The sequence below is a fragment of the Stegodyphus dumicola genome, chromosome 6 (assembly GCF_044657685.1).
Source record: "Stegodyphus dumicola isolate Sdum_Otavi_A_Nest chromosome 6, ASM4465768v1".
Classification (NCBI taxonomy): domain Eukaryota; kingdom Metazoa; phylum Arthropoda; class Arachnida; order Araneae; family Eresidae; genus Stegodyphus; species Stegodyphus dumicola.
The window spans coordinates 29472303-29485071 of record NC_140773.1 but is presented as its reverse complement, the minus strand read 5'-3'; the positions used below and the strand labels follow the sequence as shown (position 1 = coordinate 29485071).

Below are 12769 nucleotides of genomic sequence, written 5' to 3'. Positions count from 1 at the left end.
TGGCTGCATGGGCGTTGTCGTGGTTTTCCCCATGTGTAACGTGTATACGAGCCAGTTTCCCTTAGAAAGTCCTCCACGAAGGCATCCCTCCTCTTAGGCGGATAGCCCTAGTGTGCTTTGCCATAATTAAATAAACCAAACCAAACCGTATTTACTTCAGGAAATTTGGAAGATAAATATCTTCGTCGAATAGGTTCTCTTGATACAAAAACTGAATAACAGAGAGTGTGATAATTCTTTTTTAAGAAAATTTCTAAATAAATCTATAAAAATAAAATATTTTCCTACACTTATTACATGGAATATGTTACTTTAAAACAAGAAATATTTATTTTCCAAAAATAATCAGAAGTTTTAAACAATCTTGTCTATAAGTTCAGGAAAACAAACCTTGTCCAGAACCAAAGAAAGCTTTACATGAAGTTGTAAGTAGCAAGTTCGAAAATATAAATGTTAAATGTTTGCTTTATAAACTATTTTTCTTTCCAGATATCTGGAAGACGATGATGTTCAACCAAATAGTAATAACTCGAAGTTCTGTTTAACGAAATCCAAACTTCTGTAGAAACTGAAAATGCTTTTAAACATTTAACTTCAGATTATATAAGTTGGCTCCTCCTGTAGTTTTAGAATGTACAATTTTAGCATATTTGTCAAAGACCTGGTGGTACGTAAATTCTGGTGGGTAAAATGTAGGAAATCGTATTCTAAGTTACTGTTATTTAAAATTTCTTTCTTTACTATAATTTCTCCATTTCGTTTTCCTCACAAGAATGCAAATTAATAGTGAGGATTTAAATTGAGGTTTTCGGATTTTTGACAACGTCTGTTTCTGGCATCGTATATGCGCTACGTGGTTAGCTTCCTGCCAGCTTTAATACCTGTAACTATTCGGGTTTGCGATCTCTCGCTGCAGGCACTTTACTTCTGATGCTCCAGTAGATTTTAGTAAGGCAGCTTCTAGCGGCTAGTTCAGCTTCACAGTGTAGTACTTGGTTACGTTTCAACGTTAGATTAAATTTCGACTTTTTTGTTTATTTACCTTCACCAAGACATATATCACATTAAAGTGCTGTTATGTTTTAAGTTCTACAAAAAAAAAAAAAAAAAAAAAGGCTTAATTTAACCTTCTGAAGACTTGTCGTTGTCCTCAGACATAGAAATAATTTGCTTCATATCTGTTAGAATAAAAGAACTAAAATACAATTAAAAGATCAAGTGAAACCCTATAAGTAAAATACTTTCTTCATTTACGAGAGTCTAGGGATTTTAAATTTGAAAAATTCAAAATATTCATGAATATTTTAAGTTTCCGGCTTGGAGAAAATTTTAGATTATTTCTACCTGTTTTGTTTTCTCTCAGTCTGTCATACATCGCCTTTTGATTCATAATGTCTTTGCATTCCAGGTTAATTCTGTGAGTAGTACCGTTAGCAAGAATAATACTGATAAAAACATACAATAATTGCACTAAAAATCGGAAATATTTCAGTTTCTATATTACGCCCAAATTTTTTCATTTACACATACATACACTTTTCGAGAGCATTTGGGCTAAAAATATTTAAAAACAGCATAACTTTAGAAGTTTCGATAGACAGTCTTGCATGCTGGATAAAAAATATTTTATTCCATACGGTGTGTTGCCACTGCTCGCTTTGAAATCGTTGAGTATTTTAATCAAAAATCCGTTAAAGCTTAAAAATTATGAAATAGATAATAGAACAAATTCGAAATTGAAGATTCGCGCCTCTAGGTGCCCATATTCGTGTGGCGGACTACGTTATTCAAAATTTAAAAGCTCTAGGTATTGTCTTTTTTTACAATGCAAAAAACATGCATGCATGGCCGATAATATTTGGTGTCGATTTATTTAAAAACTGATACAGCGATTTATAGTGATTCGACGCAAATTGCGGCGTCAAGAGTAATAGCCCTTCTTAGCTTACGCCCCTTTGAGCTAATAACTGAAAGAAAAATGGACTAGCAGTAAAAGTTATCATGTATAAAGTGTGGTCTGTGTGTTCATTTTCTGTTTTATATCTGGATATTTCAGATATTTTTCAATCGTTATGCTACTAAGTGTTTTTTGATACTCAGTTAATTATAGACCGTGTCGTCAAAAGTCTTCAGAGTTTCTTCATTTCCGCAGCCATTGGTCGTAGACATATGAGCTCCTTAATAAAAATATTTTAAATTATTTAAATTTTCAAATCATTAATTACCCTAAACTTGTATTTAGGAAAATTTAGTACTCGTTATAGTAAATAAAGTACAAAACATTTGACTTCCGTACAACAAACATTAATTGATCTTCGATTTTTGACGTAATAATTCAATTTGCATTTAAAAGGGATCAAACAGTAAAAAAATTAGAATAATTTAAGTTTATTTTTTTAAATATCCTTCAATGACTTTTTATTATTTATGACTGTCTTAAATTTATAACATTATTGCATTTGGAATACCGGAAGATTTTCACTAAGTAATTTATAGGTTTGAAAACACGTTTCTAATATTACCATGAAATATATTACTAATATTCTCTCCTGCTATTTCTTTAGAATCATAATCAGAAAATTATACAAAATTTTCCTTAACCATATAGGTTTTTACTTCCTTGTACGAACTAAAAACTAAGTATAGTAATCGCGAAAAGTTTCAGGCAGCATATTTCAACGAAAATATCCATTTTGACCGCTATCGAATACAATTTAACGATTCTGTGATATCTGTACGTAAGGACAGAATAAAGTACTCTTTTCCTACAAAAAATTATAAAACTGCTTTAAAATGAATTCTGAAGAGAATTTTTCGTGGCGTCTGTACGAACGTCTGTACGTACGTATCTCGCATAACTCAAAAACGAGTAGCCTCAGAACGTTGAAATTTTGTATATAGGACTGCTATAACATGTAGATGTGCACCTCGTATTTTTGTTGCAATCGGCCGCACCAAGCGTATATATATATATATCCACTCTGTTACTCGGCTCAGCGACCTCAGTTTCATTACTCTTATATGTTTGTAAATTGTACATTTTTTGCTTTAGAAATGATTGAATTATGTTGTTTTTATCTTCCGGTTAAGGTTTTATGCCTTTAGTAAATCTGTACGTAATATTTTTAGAATTATCAACAATTTTAAAGTTGTTTAAGTACCACTAAGCCTAATAATATTTTTGATGGCGGCCATTGCTTCTTTACATTTGAAACAGCGGGATAGTGGATTTGTTGCCAATCTAGAGAAACTTAGCTTCGCAACAACAAAGATAACGCCTTTATTTATTATTGCGAATTAAATCAGGCTCAATCCTTTCTGGAATTTTTTCGAGAAAATAAGTGTTTAAGATTTACTTCGTAATTTTTATTACAGATATTTTGAGGTTTTATGTATTTTTGCCTTGTCGCGAAGTGAGAACTGAATTAATTGAATGAAAAATACTCATTCAATTAATTCATGTGAAAACTGTTCTTTTTTGTTTTGTTTGCTTAATTTCTTTTATACATCGTAGCTTTATTATAGCATTTGAATAGAACATGTGGCAACGATTAGATAATTCTTTAAATGATATAACTTTTGTGTATTCTTAGTTATAATATGAACGAAATATAATACTGTTAAGTGAACCTACGCCAGAGTGTCGCTATGGTAAACAAATAGAGTGAAATTTAAAGAATGCATTTATTCTATTGTGGTTTATGCGTTGTCGGCGAAGTAGATTTAATTCAATCCAATAAGTTTAAATGAAATGCAAGAAAAAATGCGTATAATTTAATTTTCCGTACAAGGAAGTCGTGTGGCGTACACATCAGATTTTTTATTTATGCACGAATGAGCTGAGTAGCAGTGTTTCCTAATACACGAGTTCTAGAAAATTCTGTGAATAAGATTTCCTTTTTGAAAGAAAAAGTATGTTGATTATCGCTTTCCTCAATAAATTGCATAGAAATGCTAATCATTGAATCTCTTAACATCAGAAACGTTTTTCTAAACTGCTGTTTTATTTCAAGTTACGTACATAAGCAAACATTTGACTCTTCAATTTGCATGCTAACCCGAAGTATACAAATGAGTAAAAAATTATCCTAACGACAAATCTGAGGACAGATTGAACGCATAAATTGTTAGATTTCGTATTTTATGAGAAAAGTGTTTTATATCCCTTGTACGAAGTAAAGCAAGTATTGTAATCGGGAAAAATTTCGGGTATCATATTTCAACAAAAATATCCATTTTGAGTGCTTTCGATCTTTCGATAATTTTTTTTTTCTGCGTTTTAATGAATTTTGGACATCTGTACGTAAGGACAGAATAAAGGACTCCTTTTTTTTTTTCAAAACGGATTGTTTAAGGAATTCCAAATGCATTCAGAAGAGCTTCTTTCATGATATTTTTACCTACGTACATATGTATGAATCCTGCATTACTCAAAAACGAATAGCCATTGAAAGTTTAAATTTTGTATATGGCACTATTATAACATCTGGTTGTGCATATCTCGTTTTCTTTGCGATGGGCCCCACCAAACATACATATCTTATATTTATATGTATATATATATCCACCCTGTTACCCGGCTCGGTGAACTCATTGCTTTTATTCCTTCATGATGGTAAACTGTGAATTTTTTGCTTTGAAAGTGTTTGAATTATGTTGGATGTATGTTTCGCTTAAGGTGTTTTATGCCTGTAGTTAATCTGCATACAATAGTGGTAGAATTATCAACAATCTAAAAATTAACTGTCCCAAGGCCTAACAAGGCCACCATTTGTTTCCATTTGAAAGTAATAGTAGAGCAGTGAACTAGTCATTTGTTGCACCAAGTGAAGTGTGTTTCTGCCTAGTGGGACCAAAAGTTTACGTTAAATTTTGTCTACCTGCCCGCTGATAGAATTGTTTGTTTTGACGTAGGAACTTTAATTTGCAATTATAATAAATCTAGTTTTTTAAACATATTTTTAACTCTAGTTGGTGTTGGGGGCTTTCTAAATTTTACACATTTTACTGAATATATTTTGAGTTTGCATGTATTTTTGGTTCCCGCGTAGTGAGAGCTAAGCTGATTGAATGAAAATAAAGTTCGAGGAAATAAGTTTAAATGAAGTGCAGCAAAAAATTATATAATATAGCGGCCTGTGCAAGTAAGTCATGTGATGTACACATCAGATATTTTTTATTTAACCCTCTGAGCGTTACGGGTTTGGCCCTGAAATTTCAAAATTCCTCAAAATGTTACGAATAAGTGATATTTTCTTGATTTTAATTAAAAAATGATTCTTTCATTTTGTACCTTGATTCCATTTCTTCCAATTAGTACAGATATTAAATCCATTATCAAGTAGTATTAAATAATTCATTATGCACTGTGATTCATTATACACAAGAAACGCAGGCAGACTGCTTACTTAGATTTCTTTTAAATACTTTACAAGCTGCATTAGGTAACTTACTAATTGATTCTCTGTGGGACCCCACGTAGCGTATTGTAGGTAACCATCTGGCTCTTCTTGTGGATATAGAGGAAATATCCTCCTGCAAATAAGTAAAAAAGATTAAGTAACTATTTTTAAGACAAAACGTTCGTAACATAAAACACCATTTTTATGTTCTGATGCCTAGATAAAAAGAAGTTGTGAATTTTCACACCTGGAAACTTAAAAAAGAGTCTTTGCCATATTAGCAGTGAGAGGTCAAATTCGATATGGAAGGCAGGTCAGAAGAATTTTGGATGTTACCGCTTTTACGCAGCTACATATGGACTTTTGATATTTCTACAGAATAACTTCCGGGTGGAACAATTCGGTACGAGGATAAAATGCTTCGATTTATATAAATTATGAAATGGCAAAAATATCACAAAGTGGTGATTATTTTTATGCGTAGAATCGTGAGAACATTACTGAGTTCCAAAGGTGTTAAACTAAGAAAATCCATTTATGCGCTGTTTAGTCACAAAACGCATTCACAATAGACTGTAGATAGGGTGTAGTATAAAAGATGCGTTCGCACACTAATAAAATTAGTTTCAATCAGTAAATGCAGCTGGATGCTAAGAAAGAACCACAAATCTTTATGTAAGGAATATTGACCTGAACCGACGCAAGCAATGCATTTATAAAGAGAAATTCTTTACATACAAAACAAATTTCACGAATCTTGAAAAATATACGCATAACAAATGAAGTACTAGAAGAGAGTAACTGTGCTACCTATACGTTAGCAATGTACATATGCAATGTTAAAAAAAAATAAGCATGATGATATTAAAAGGTGTTTCTCCCACCTTCATGGCATGCCTTCGTGGTGTGGTGGTGTGAACGCTGGGCGCGTATTCGAGAGGTCCGCGGTTCGATTCCCGGCGAAGGCTAATTTTTTATCTCTCCTGCTTTCGAAATAACCTATTGACTCTACAAGTGGAGCCCGAACTAAAAAGAGTGGTGGATGATGATCCTCCTCACCCAGAATTTGGCGATTGGGTCTCCTACAAACCCCATTCACCCTTTAAAAGGGGTGGTAGATAAAGTATTTCTCCCACTTTTTTGGCATGCCTTCGTGATGTAGTGGTCTGCACGCTGGGCGCATATTCCAGAAGTGTGCGGTTCGATTCCTGCGAAGGCATTGCTAATTTTTCATCTCTCCTGCTTCCTAAATAAACCTAATGGTTCTACAATATCATCGACTGCATTGTCTTCATTACGTCGCCCAATTGTATCAGAGCGTTGCTGTTATGGCAAACAGGAAACGTAAGAATTAATGCGTGAAGGAATTATGCACGAATCAGCAAACGTCGTGCTCGTTGTACTAGTAACACTTCCATATAGTTGAACTGAGTTTCAACGTAACAACAATCAGCTTGATTATGATATTTTTGTAGGAATTTTAATGCTCAAATTCTTTACTCGTTTAATTAATAACCATCCCGCCTGTGTGTACATTTGCATAAATTCGCACATTTTGGGAAATGAATTTTACAAAATGTATTGTTTGCGTTATCAATAAAGCTACAATTACCAGTTATTTACTTTCGTTGAAGTCAAGTTAACTGTAGTACAGAGTTATATAAGAGAAGATACAAAAAAAATATACAAGAAATATTAGATATATGAAAAACAACACGGATTGACGTGGGTTTCGTTTTGCTTTCAGTTATCAGAAGTGCTTTCAGTTATCCAAGTTCAATTAAAACTAAGCACTAGTGTTCAATTAAAAGTAAGTGTAAAACAGGCACCATAAACGAGAAACGTTATTGAGGAATTTATGAGAGCTGACAATTATTTGCCTCCTTTCGGAACAGAAAATACCGAAACAAAGCAAAGTAGGTTTCGCCGTCTAGGGTAGCCATTCTCGAACATTCGTCTGTCTCTCTCTGTTAGTGGTACTTGTCTTTAATTTATCTGCAGCTGAAAAGCGCGATAATGCTAAATCCTTAAATGTTCGTCTCCTGAAAATCTACTGCGAGCAAATGTTGCTTTACTTATTCTTAGTTTTAATTGGAAATTATTTTTCCTCATATCTTGTATACAGTATAACAGTGCTACGCAACCTTTTCTCACCTGCGACGCACAAAAAATCTTTCTGGAATTTCGTGGCACACCAAAGAGTTCCGAGTTATCAAGGAACTGCCGAAAAAATTCAAATGCTGACACACTTACAATCACATACACAACCACAGAACAGTGAAATATATAAAAACATTTAAAATAGACATTATTAAGGAAAAAAATTGTCATTGTGTATTAAATACATGATAAAAAATTGCAAAATGTCAAATACATGTATTTGATTGCGGCACACCTATATCCTACTCATGGCACACCAGTGTGAGTACTGCAGTATAAGAATATATTATATCTCAATACAAATTATAAAGCCAAACAATGGAACTTCTCTCATTTTAACATTCATGCCAAATTGGCCGACATAGTTCCAGATAACATAAAAAAAATTATTGTTTTAAATTTCGATAGTTTTTCTAAAAATAAATAAAACAGACGCATTAAAAATAAACACCTAAGAGCTACAAGCTACATTAAGTTCGTGTTTCTAGATGGTATAATAAAATATAGTATAAAGCAAATCTCAATAAATTTAGAATATCCCCAAACTGTACAACAGAATACTAAATATTTACATATATCGCAACCATACCTATACTGATATGAAATGTTCTTGAGAAGCTTGTACTGGTGTTGAAAAAATTGTTATTTTGTCTCAAAAAGAATGAAAGTAAAAAAAGAAATTATCTTAAAAACAGCTTTTTTTTTTTTTTTGTTAAAGTACGTTGTTTAAGCATTTTTATTCCGCCAGAATTTCAATCACTTTCAGCACTTCTTGAGCATAAGCCAATACATAGAAGCCTAAAGTTCACAAAGCAAAACATAAGTAAATAATTGATGCTGCATGTATTCACACTAAGTATTTAGTATGAAAAGAAGCCAATGATAAATGAGTTTAATTATTTTCAAAAGTCAGATAGTTTAGTAGACTCGGTGTATTCTTTCTTTTTCTCCTTACTTTCTAATTTATTTTTATCAAATATCGAACGTTTTATTATTAGTGTCTCTTATTAGTTAGCCAAGGAAAATTATGCGCAAATATTTATCTTTTAAGAATTTAAGGAGCCTTCTTTTAAAATAAGTAATTATTAGAAGACGAATAAAATTTGAGTAAAAAGAAAAAAAAAATATTTACTTACATAATTCCTTATTCTTACGTTTCCTGTACCAAGCTTTTATTTACTCATAATTCAACAATGTAAGTATGACCCAGAAAAAAACATTTCTTAAAAAAGATATTGAGCAAATATTTCTTAATTTTTTTTAAGCTTTTCCCAGAATTTAATTATAAAAAAAATCTGTTAGCTTCGAGTGAATGCGAATATGAATCTACTATTTAGAAGACAAGATAGGCTGTGTTAAATTTTCAACAGAATTTATGATGAAACTGCTTTTTTGAAATGCCCGAATGGAGCTTATATAGAAAAATGTTTTTAAAGCATTCAGAAAGCTTTGATAATAGAATTAAATTACCTACTTCGCTTTTCGTTGCATTCGTATCTGATACTGTCAAGTCAAAAAATTAAAATTAAGAGTGGAGTAAAAATTTTTTCCCCTGAGGAATCTTTTAAACTTCTAAAATGCAGAACCTATAAATAATGACTGGCATGCATTCAGATACATTAAAAATGTATAGAAAAATATGTTATAAACCTAAAAAAAACTAACCGTGGACACCTTATAAAATCCTTATCGACCTTTATAAATTCTTTTGTTAAACCTTTAATATACAGCTTGCAAATTACGACTAAAAACACAAATTATGCATATTGGCTACAAATAAACAAAACAAATATAAAATTATACTAATAACGAGAAGATATATGTCTGTACTTACTTATTTTTAATGTCATATATCTTGTACTTTGCTTTGAACGAATACCTATAGAGCTGCACAAAAAAGAAAAAAAATCTATAGGATGGCTCACAAATGCAAATCCATTTTATTAGTCTTCACAAATTTTAGTAGCTGAGAATCTTAAATACATTTCAGATTCATTATTTATTCCTTGGTATTCCTAGCCTAAAAACGTCTTAGATATAGGAAAAATATTTTATCAGATTTTAGTATTTAATAAAGTTAGATAATAGAAAATTGCAATATTTTTTTAAATTTATAATTCTTTGGTTCTTTTTCAAGCATTTACACAATACAATTCACATGAATACAATTGCAGTGTGCTAATATGTTATGTAATTTGTACACTCTCACTTAATTTAGTTGGTGTTAACTTATAATAGATAGGTTTTTTTGCCCACTTTTAAGTCAATTAATCTGCTATCAATGACAATAGCTACTTTTCCAGTTTTTATTTATTTATTTATTTATTTTTTCGATTAAATATTTTCCTATACAAATTTTTATGTTTTTAACCCTCTGACTGCTCAATTTGTGGACCGAAATCGCTTAAAAAATTGTATATTTTTTTTTTTTTTTTTTTTTGCAAATTTCAAATCTATATATATTGGAGAATTGAAAAATGCATTTTTTCTTTCTAGAAAATATTTTTTATATAGATTTTTATCATGAGAAGCTAAGTTGCCAGAAATACCAATTTTTAAATGTTATCACCAAAAAAATTTTTTTTAAATAAATTTCAGTCGAATTACAGTTAATTTCTATTTATTGCATAATATAAAAGGTAGAATTATAAAATTTAAGAAAATATAAAGCACTGAGGGAAAAATACATTAAAAATGCAGTTTAGTATGATAGAGTTCTAAACGGGATTCAAGGCAAAGTCTAACTTCACAGTTTTTGCACGAGATTCAATAAATCTAATTAATAATCAATTTAATTATTAATCTAATTAATAATTCAATAATTTAATTAAATAATCAAGATAATCGCTGAATGTTTTCAAGCGGCCATTTCTGTAAGAAAAAAGCGGCAAAATGTCGTGTTTGAGCTGTAATACCATGTGCCTTCAAACGCCCCAATTTAGCGGACAACTAACGATATTTGTTGTCCAAAACGTAAACTAAACGTCTAATACTGTACATAATTTATTTCAGCGGTCAAATGGGAAAAAAACAGGATGCGCTCATCAATAAAGGAAGAAAAACACATGCCTGCGGAAATCGCGGGATGAGCAGATTTTGCCACATTTGAGTTGTCCGTGGAAATCGCGGGATAAGCAGCCAGAGGGTTAAAGCAATAGTTACTTAGAAAATACAAATTTAAAATACTAATTAAAATGCTGATATTTTTTTCTTTTAATAATTGATGTTTCTAATTCAATTTCTGTTACTTGGAGATGGTAAATAAAATGTTTTATAACTTATTAGTTTATATATATTTGTACATAAATGTATGTGTATGCATAAAGTATGTTGTATGCATATATTACAAAATATACATATTTAAATACTATCTATATAATAAATTCATGTAAAAGAACAATCAGTTGTTAAAAAAAAAATATGCTTCTAACATCAATACATGAAAATTTTTCTTCCACCATAAAATTGCTTTTTGAAATTTTGTATCATTTAAAAGTAGAAACTATTATTAATTTTATATTACTGTATTCTATTTAAAGGTATAAATAACGTGAAAAATTCTTAATGTTGTCGCGAAAAGCCCAGCTACGGTAGGACAGCTTCCCCGCAAAGCGGGTTTTGGGTTTTCAGAAAATGGGCAAGGAAAGGCAGTTTTGCCAGATTTGGTGGTAAATCGCCCATTTGTTTCCAAGAAGTTTAAATACTTCTTACAGGTTTTACCCAGAATGTTCTCGAAGACAGTTCAAAAGCTGTATAAACGCTGTCTGGACGCGGAGTAGCAGTGTATCTCGTTGTCATTGAGTTCAGTTGTAATATCTTGAGTTCAGAACGATCGACTAAGTCGGGAGCTATACTCTAGCGCTTTGCCGTGAAGCTGTTTTGACCGTTATATCCTGATAGTCTGAAGGCTGTGTTGCTGATTGTTTCCGCGTGTTTGTCGTAGTTTATCAACAAGTGTTAACGCGTCTTTGGAGCTGCTCTGTGTAATACTGACCAATAAATTTTGTTTTGATTTTTCATCACATGTTGTCATCAATCACTCCAGATCCACGAACCCATAGAACTTAACAATATGAATAAACTGATACAGTTTTGTATGCATACGAAATTATCCTCGGTGAACAAAGGGGAACTAAGGTTTTAAAATAATTTAGGTTTTTAATTTGAATCTAAATTAAATTAAAAATTTTTACCCTTAAATTGTATTCTTTAACAGCGTATTTGTTAAAATTTTCTTATCTGAAGAAATCTTAAACTATAGATTAAGGCTTTTTCGTCAAACTGAAAAGGCCTATCATGCCTTTTTATTAACCTAAATTAAGATTAAAATTAACTTTTATTTCTTTCTCTTTTTTTGTATCATACCTTGTACACATTTTTTGTTGCATTCCAGCATTTCCTTTAAATTTATTTCCTCGCTCGTTTTTTTTTTTTTTTTTTTTTTTTTTTTTTTTTTTTTTTGTCACACATTATACACATTTTTTCTGCATTTCATTTAAACTTATTATTCGAATTTAATTGGATACATGTTTCTCATTCATTTAATTTAGTTCTCACTTCGCGACAAGGCAAAAATACGTAAAAATTCAAAATACTTTCATAAAAACTGAGAAATAAGGAAAAACATGAAATACCAAATATAATTACAACAATTAAAAACAAGTTTTGCAACTCAAATTATAGTTTCTAGACAAAAACAAGAAATTCCACCTGATGACATTCTTTCCCGCGGAATTTTCAATGCAAAGCACTGAAAGTTTACTTTTGGTCCCACTCGGTAAAAAGACACTGAAGGTGCAGAAACTGGCGTAATTCATTATTTTGCTAAGTTTCAAATATAACTGTTAGTGTAAAAGCCCGAAGTCTGGTAAATCGTAGGTTTTATCGATAAACCTAGCTTTGTCAAAGTGGCTTACTAAATGTTAGAAGTATGCTTTAACAAGATGCCACTTCGGGCTTTTACCAAGCGTTTGCGGTAAATCCTAGGAGATACGAACGCCTTCCTGTAAAAGCCCGAAAAGAGGGATTAAATTGACCTTGAATAAGCCTGCGCCCGCAATTTTCGTGGCGACACGTTTCTGTTTCAGTCCTCCTTATTCGCGCCATTTGCAGTCTAGATTCGAGCGAATTCGAACAATTATAGGCGGCTACGATCTTAAATAGAAGCTGTTTGTTTCCATTTTAACATATTTGGGTTTTTCTTTTTG

The 12769-nt window shown here is 31.4% G+C and overlaps 1 protein-coding gene across 1 annotated transcript in view; it reads right to left on the bottom strand.

Annotated features, from left to right (window-relative positions):
* LOC118183062 (inactive dipeptidyl peptidase 10-like) overlaps positions 1–12769 on the bottom strand; it is a 484033-nt gene that overhangs the window by 90336 nt on the left and 380928 nt on the right. The window contains exons 6-7 of the mRNA XM_085819647.1: positions 9397–9449; positions 5454–5535 (exon numbers count right to left, since the gene is read on the bottom strand). Coding sequence (XP_085675773.1) covers positions 5454–5535; positions 9397–9449 — 135 coding nt within the window. The remainder of the gene's footprint in view (positions 1–5453; positions 5536–9396; positions 9450–12769) is intronic.